The sequence below is a fragment of the Topomyia yanbarensis genome, chromosome 3 (assembly GCF_030247195.1).
Source record: "Topomyia yanbarensis strain Yona2022 chromosome 3, ASM3024719v1, whole genome shotgun sequence".
Classification (NCBI taxonomy): Eukaryota; Metazoa; Arthropoda; class Insecta; order Diptera; family Culicidae; genus Topomyia; species Topomyia yanbarensis.
The window spans coordinates 53621716-53630298 of record NC_080672.1 but is presented as its reverse complement, the minus strand read 5'-3'; the positions used below and the strand labels follow the sequence as shown (position 1 = coordinate 53630298).

The 8583-nt window shown below is 36.5% G+C and overlaps 1 protein-coding gene across 1 annotated transcript; it reads left to right on the top strand.

Annotated features, from left to right (window-relative positions):
- The first annotated feature begins 1334 nt into the window (after positions 1 to 1334).
- Positions 1335 to 2430, top strand: LOC131691780 (small ribosomal subunit protein uS9). Its single transcript, XM_058978411.1, has 3 exons — positions 1335 to 1442; positions 1525 to 1569; positions 1840 to 2430. Exons 1-3 carry the CDS (start codon positions 1434 to 1436, stop codon positions 2230 to 2232), a joined length of 447 nt encoding a protein of 148 aa, XP_058834394.1. The 5' UTR covers positions 1335 to 1433; the 3' UTR covers positions 2233 to 2430.
- The last annotated feature ends 6153 nt before the right edge of the window (positions 2431 to 8583 follow it).

The following is an 8583-nucleotide window of genomic DNA, read 5'->3' as shown; positions in this document are numbered from 1 at the left end:
TGAGCATGCTCAAATTGTCGTAAATAACAACAGCATAGTTGAGCGGTAATCGATTTTGTAGTATTTTTTGCGATACAGATGTTTAGTATTACCGATCTCATGGTCATCACTGCTATTTCGGCAAATAGTTAAAACAACCACGAAAGTCTGGTCACAGATACCACAGGTTTTTTCTCAGTGTATCGTCAGTTGACATTTCGACGAGTTTTGATTCGAGCCAATAATATGGGCCCGTTCGGACTGTCACAAATCCTTATTAAATTTGCAAAAGGGCGGATAAGATTTGTAATCAAACTGTTATTTTGATGGTTTCTCTAATTTACTATAATTTTGAAGCAGAAAACAATTGAAATTACTTCTACCAAATACAAATTAAATACGCCAAGGTCCCATACAAATACATACATATTTGTATTTGCTTCTATGAAGGGTAAAAATTTACATTAACGCATATTTTTCGTGAAATTCCACTCTGCAGCACCCAGTGAGCAAATTTTGACTTGATACAGGTATACCTCGATGATTGAATCGGAAAATGTATGTTAAAGTGCTCTGCTAGATTTCTGTAAGTCTTGGTTTGGCAGCCCTGTAAGATTTCTGCGCGTATCCTGTCTAGAAAAACTCTAGTAAGAGAACTGCGGAGAGAAAAACAGCATTTTTGGCAACGTATGTCCCGGCATTGTATGGCAACACGTCCAATGTTATAAGGATAGGCAATGTTCGATTGGATTCCTTTTTTGACAGCTAAACGCGAATCCAATCGATTCAAAATGGAGTCTCCGCAGTTCTCTTTCTAGAGTTTTTCTAATCCTGTCGGGTTAGTTGAGCTAGGGCTAGCACGGTTTCGCTCGCGTTTTTTGGCAAATTTTGACAGGAACCGAGCAAAACCCTGGCATAACTCGGACATAAACTGTGCAAAGATCCTGGCAATTCCTACTTGGTAGAATTTAGCACAAATCAAGCAAAACATCTGGCAAAGATGTGGCAGAAAGCGTGCAGAGATCTTGGCCGTACATTTCTGGCTGGATTCTGGATAAAAGTGAGCAGCATCGGTTGGTTTAACCGCTTCTGTCAGAAACGGTTGTTGCATTTGAGCGACTTTGTTGCCAAAATTCTCGAACAAATCGCGCAAAATGCTCGCAGAAACTCTGCCAGTATAAATTTCGCTTTTCTCAACTTTTGCTAACTTTCTGCTTGCCACGCTGACCGGGCGGACTAATGAGCGAAACATGTTTTCGCCCTTTTGACGAATTAATATTGAAATGGTAAATCCGCGCATCTCATTTTTCATGCATCGTCTCTGCTCCGCACGGGAAGTGCGCGAAATCAGCCCCTATTGGTTGACAGTTGTTTGACAGCTTAGCTGTCAATTTTGGTTCAGTGCCTTCGTATCTACTTCCTTTCTTTCTAGTTTGTTGTGTACCGAACCAAACATGCCAAAAGTGAGTTTCTGCAAAATTTTATCGATAAATCCATTTTAAACTGTTGAAATATATAATTAATTGTTTAAAACTTGTTTCACAGGCTCGTAAGGAACCCGTCAATGCTGTGCAGGTCTTCGGACGCAAGGTAAATATTGTGTTTTTTGCCGTCAATTCGACTACCATGCAGCCATTTGGTTTTCACACCGTGTGATTGTTCCGGTAGTGTAGATTTCATGTGAATTTATTACCTGTTGACTTTATTCTATCAAAAAGTCCTAAAAATAATTTTATTTGTGTAAATTTGAAAGTAATTCATGATCAATTTTTTTTTCGATTTGAAGGTTAGTTTACTACCGTATCGATCACCCGAATTATTGTAAACAGTTTGTGTTAAACAATTTCTTGCCAATTCCAGAAAACTGCCACCGCCGTAGCGTACTGCAAGCGCGGTCGCGGTCTGCTACGCGTGAACGGACGCCCATTGGACCAGATCGAACCTAAGATTCTGCAGTACAAACTGCAGGAACCGCTGCTGCTCCTGGGCAAGGAAAAGTTTGCCGGAGTTGACATCCGCATCCGAGTATCCGGTGGTGGTCATGTTGCCCAGATCTACGCCATCAGGCAGGCCATTTCCAAGGCTCTGGTTTCGTTCTACCAGAAGTATGTGGATGAGGCATCCCGCAAGGAGTTGAAGGATATCCTAACCCAATACGACCGAACGCTGCTGGTTGCTGATCCACGTCGCTGCGAGCCGAAAAAATTCGGTGGTCCAGGTGCCCGCGCTCGCTACCAGAAGTCTTACCGTTAAGCTGTACGGCCTGTGTGGTGTTCCGTGTTTGGAAGCTCTGTCGGCATTGCAAATGTTTTCTCTGTATGTTGCTGCCTTATATTTTTGGCACACGAGAAATTTAGCTCAGCGGTGTAAGGAATCAGTACGTTTTAAGATTATGCAGATGAGGTTGAACATTAAAGAAAAGTAAAGGAGGACTGGAGAAAAAACAAAGAACTTGTGAGTACAATAAAATTTGGAACATCCGAATGCCATAGTGTTATTAGAGGATTTCTAGTTTATTGATAAGCTGAACGTAATCTTGTCAGTTACAGATACTTTGTATCAAGTTAAGGATTTTTTCGGAGCTTTACAACTTAATTAACTTATAAATCTCTTTGTTGTAGAATTGATTATTCAAAAAATGACATTTAATCCGGATTATTTAACTATACACGAAAAGTTAACGGGAAGCTGGTATTTTTGTCGATTTAAAATGTCATCAGAAAAATGATTACTAAGTCGTAAGTTACGACTCGTAACAATTCTACGTTATTTCCAATGACCTTGCAGTTTGTAAGTTGTTACGAACCATAACTGATATTGTAGATTTCGTTGCTCGGTTGAGGGTCATCATTCATGAGTCTCTTGGCCTATAAAAATTTAGCCCAGATTGTGAGGAGTTTGTTCGTAATTTAATTAAATTTTGGGAGTGGGAACTACGGAACTACCCGTAGCACCAATATTCTTCTCTGGCCCTATTCAAGCTCTACTGAATTTAATTTTTGCTGGTCTCTTCCGGTAATCGCGCTACATGCCCAGCCCTCTGTAGGGGAATTGGTGGTACCATGAACAAGTTAAAATCATTACTAATTAATATTACAGTGATTGAGATACATGATGATTGCTTCTTTTAAAGGGTTATATATATTGAAATACTTTTTTGTACGTCCACTATTTTTCAAGGCAGTTTGTGTTCCTTGATCGATTCTCTATTTGGAACATTATAGAGTTCTTGCCCGAATTTGCCCGTTTTGCCTTTCTCAATAGAAAGGTATTGCAATTGCTCTGAAAACCAATTTTTAACGGAGGCCCGGAAGGCCGAGTGACATATACCATTCGATTCAGTTCGTCGAGTTCGTCTGTCTGTCTGTGCGTGTGTTTGTATGGATGTGTGTGTATGTGCGTCTGTGTGTGTATGTGACCAAAAATGTCACTCATTTTTCTCAGAGACAACCGATTTTGACAATCTTCCGGTTCTGGAGTTACGGGTTGTGGCGTGCGATCACATATCAAATTGCGATTCAAACCGATGCTCCGATGAAAGCAAAAAAGGTAAAAATTTAGCTAAACTGTCTCTCAAACAACTTAAATTTGCAGTTCTAGGTCACCGACGGCCAACCAAACTTTCGTTGACTACATTGACCACCATAGACGATTACGGAAGTGCCCGGGAAAAACCGCCATCTTTCAAAATTAACGCACTCACATCAGTTTCCCGGAAATGGTTGGGCTGATTTTCACAAACTTAGTCCCAAATGATAGCTATAATATCCCCATAGATGTCTATAAAATTTCGTACGGATCGCTTATATGGTTCCGGAAATATAGACTAAACCGTCCGGTCACATGTGAAATTCTCATGTAAGCCGGATCTCAAATTTTTTTTCAAAGGGGAGACCCATGAAATTTCAGAAATCGAATTCGTATTTTTGATGCCAAACATCTTTAAAATGCATGAAACGTCGAGATTTTATGTTATCACGAAAATTTTTTTTTTATAAAAATCGACTTTTTGGCACTTAACCGATTTCGCTCCTTTTTTCAATTCAATATTACCGTAGCTAATTTTTCTTTTGCAAAATTTTAGAACTCGAATAATGATTTCTTTTCTTATATATAGTTGTCAAGTCATGTATTATAAAATTGTAATGTATAAGTTTGAAAGCTTTTAATAAATATAAGCAACTGAAAATTCTCGTGTTCATGATTGAGAAAAGCACAATTGCACCGCTAGGTAGATTAAACCTGGTTTTTTTTTTTTTATTATTGTTACATTGCAGATAGAGAAAAATTGCATTACCTTGTTGGATATCATATCACGTACCTGGATTCGAACCCGCAACCTGTTGAATACTAAGCACTTACCTTACTGTCTGCACCAATCTTGCATACATCGAGTGCTTAAGATTTCACCGATGTACCGAAAAGTATAGGCTGCTGAATAGAGTCTTATAGTTCAGCTCCTAATGTTTTTTGGGTAACCAGAATGAGCGGAAGCTCATTTCTATTACAATACAACGCTTTCGAAATCGTCAGAAGGTGACGACTAGCCTCGTTTGCAAGAATGCGAGCACGAAGCATTTTACGTGGGATAGTCATGCCTGTCTTGTTGTAAAGAACTTGTAGAAAACTACATTTCATTTCCAACATATGGTCAAGGCTCCGAAAATGGCAACCACAGGCGAAATTTTTTTTTATCAAATTTTGCGTCAAACTGTTTGTTTTCCGTATGTATATAACCTCTAATTTAAAAAAAATCAATGGTGAGCCCAGAAAAAAATTGCATGTCTGTCATTTATAAAAGTTTATTGATGCTACTTGCATGACCTGAAAATGACTAAAAGACCGTAAGGAGATAAAAATGTACACAAAATCCATATTTTCAACTTTTTGCCTGGAACCACATTTTTGTATCGTAGTCTAATTTAAATTTGATGATATTGCTTGAAAAATTGAGATGAAGATGGATAAATGCTTATTTTCAATTGTGAAATAATGGAAACCATATAACTTGTAACGTGACAGATCAAAAATTCGAAAAAGTTTTGTGGACTACACTAAAAGCAATGCATACAATGTCTAACCTATATTTTTTATTACTACTTTGAGTCTACTTTTTGAAATTGTATTGTGTAAACCTTAAAGTTTTATTCATTTTTGAGAAAACATAGTTGATCTTATGTAACGTGACAGATGTTTTCTGCTGTGAAGCAATTCTATAAAGTTTGATTCAATTACGTCAAAAATGGTGATCATCTTCGATTCCGATGAAACCTTTTACGTTTCATCTTTATAGAAGACTAAGTATTTCGCATTACAATTTTTTATTCAAGAATGCACTACTGAATGCACTACTTTCAAAATACATTGTTCGAAAATCTCCATTGTTGCAGCAAAACTATATGATAGCGAGTTCTAGGGAATTAATTCTTCCTTGTGAATATTTTTTGGTGAAATTTTTCAATAAGAAAAAAAAATATTAAAAAATACATTTACCAAAAAAACAATGATTTTTTGTTAATAAAAACCTCAAAACTGAAGGAAAATTACATTATTAGGAAGTTATTAGTAAGGAAGCATTTTTAACTTCAAGTAGGCTTCTAAATTTCTTAGTATTTGCCAGTCATAAATATAATTTTCTTATACTATACTAATACTAAATATAATTTTGAACCAAAATGCTCTTAAGAAAAATTTTCCGAAATATATTGATTTTTTTCTTCAACAAAAATATCTAGTAGTGAAAATACGCCCTTTTAATAAATAACTCACAGATACCAAGCTCAAAAACATAACACGTTTAAAATTTAATTGCAAATAAAAAATGTTTGCAAAATATAATTGTATTGTGGAGAAAATAGGTTTTAACCAAGGAGTGAGCCGCTTAGAACAATGTGCCATACAAACTGTATCACCTACGATACAACCACAGAAAACAGACATCCATGATCGAACAAAAATATTTAAAAAACGTGTGTAAACATTTGAATTAATATACGAAAAACACTTGCGCCGCCACACCAACCTATCCCAACTATCCGTCAAATCGATTCCGGAACCGGTTCGAAATCCTGGATGGATTCAGCATGGAATCTAGCTCAAAGAAAACAACCGATTCCGACTCTATCGGTTGACGCATTTGAGCTGGAAGTCCGAATCGGTTCCGGACTAGTTTGACTGGGTAGAGGAATAACCGATGTCAATTCTGTCGCACTCAGCCACAAAAAAACATGACGACAGTAGCGCACCTGGTTTAGATATCCAAACTACCTTCGAAACCGTTAGAGATTTTACACAAGTTGAATGCTGAAGATGGACGTCTGTTTTCTGTGATACAACGATATAAAATTACGATTCACAGTAAGACACGCTCATTTCACTCGTTTCCACACTGTGTGGCACAATGAGGCACACTTCTGATAACTCAAAAACTGTCAACAAAGTGTAGTTAAATAGTCATAGCAACCATTACTTTTGTTTTAATGAACACCATGGCACATCGTGGCATATTGCGGTACAGCTACCACGCTGTTTATTTGTGAGCACAATTCGATTTGTGCTAAGCGACTCACCCCTTGGTTTTAACATATTTCAAAAATTCTTTTAATTTTTAAATTTCAATTTTTTATGTTAATTTAATTTTTTTTTCTTTAAATAATTTATTTATAGAATGTATTTCAAAATGGTTTTTCAATTCAAAATTCTCATGAAAAATTGTGCTTCAAAATGCAGATGTTTTTAAGTTATTTTAGATTTTTTTTCGACATATGTAATATATTACTTCGTGAAATTAAGACCTTTTCATAAGTTATTCACGTTTGCTCATCAAAACCAATATGTTTTTCTAAATAAACATGAAATTTACCAATAATACTCAGTTCCCAGATCAAGGATGATTTGTGCACGACTGTCTCGATATGTTTGCTGTAATAAAAATATAGAACTGTAACGTGACAGATTCTGGTTGTAACGTGACAGATCATTGATAATACTCCATAAAATCGAAAACAAAGTTTTTCTTCAGAAAAACTATATTTTGAACTCTTCCTTGTTTTCCAAGCTTCAACTTAAAACTGTGTTCATGCAAATTTGGGGGCCAACGGAACAGACTTTTTCAATTTAGTCGGGCAACCTCCAAACTCACTGCGAAAATTGTGTAACGTGACAGAAGTATTAAAATGATAATAACACGTAAACCGTTCATAATAGAAAATAATTTTCTGTAGAAAAAAAATGTGCGCTTTAGTGACCTTAACCCATTCATGCCCATGTTGTTTGTGGACAACAACGTTTTTAAACAGCTATAACTTTTGATTGAGGCGAGATTTGCTCACAAAAACAAGTAAGGCTCATTAATGTGATTATTGCCTTTCATTTGAGTGTTAACAGTTAAAAAGATAAGCTCTAGAACTGAAGTTATTGCAATTATTTTAACCCGCCAAACCGCCTTTTCATTTACTGGGTGATTGGATTTCGATGGAGCAGTGCTGCCAGGAACAGTTTACATTGACGACGGAAAATGATTTTTTAATATATTTTCGTTATGGTGCAATATTATTGAAAACTGATAAAACTAATCAATTTAGACTGTCGTTGGCTACGTTTTCCACGTAATTGGACTATTGTAATTATTCTAGGAGAATTGTATTGAGCATTAGAATGTAAAAATTTACCAGCTTCTAGCACTGCGAAAGAAGCACCTATCTTTTCGTGTTTCTTAATCCCACCGTTTTCAAGGAAAAATAGTTTTGAAAATCTACATTCACTAGGAAAAAGTTGGGCATGAAAGGGTTAATAATGTGCAGTTGGGATAGAATCTGGTTTTATCGTTTTTTCTGACTTATCTTATGAAATATGCGTAAAAATGTAACGTGACAGACAGAAGCCTTGACCATATACTGCACAACGAGATCGGAAAATGGCTGTGTGTGTATGTATGTATGTGTATGTATGTATGAGTGTCAACTCATACAATTTTCTCAGAGATGGCTGAATCGAACTTAGTTTCAAATGAAAGATATAACGCTCCTATAAGCTGCCATTGAATTTTTAGTTGTTACGGGTTGAAGAGTGCGATCACATAGCAAATTCCCATATAAACTGCTACCACCACGATGTTCAAATGATGCAATACATATTAAAATGGGTGCAACATTACTTAAGCTTGCGGGTCTAGATCACTAATGATCAATCGAAGTAGCTTGACCACATTGGAACTCGCCAAGTTCCTAAGCTATCACACCTATTCCCTAACGAATTCTTGGCCGATTTTTACGATTTCAAATGAAAGGTACACTAATCCTATTGACTGTTGATAAATTTCATTCGGTTCTGACTCTTGGTTCCGTAGTTACAGGTTGGTAAGTAAGGTTACACTGGAATTTCCCATATAAAACGTTACAATCGTAATACCTCAGAGGCTATTGAAATGGTTACCAAGTTCTAATCGCAGATCTAGGTCACTGATCGCCAATCAAACATTCTTTGAATATATTGTCCACTATTGGCAATTCCGGAAGTCCCGAATTCCGGGAATATTCCACGATTCTCAAACCGAATCTCAAATGTGAGGTAAAATATACAGTTGCGCAAGCCGTTACCACCCCC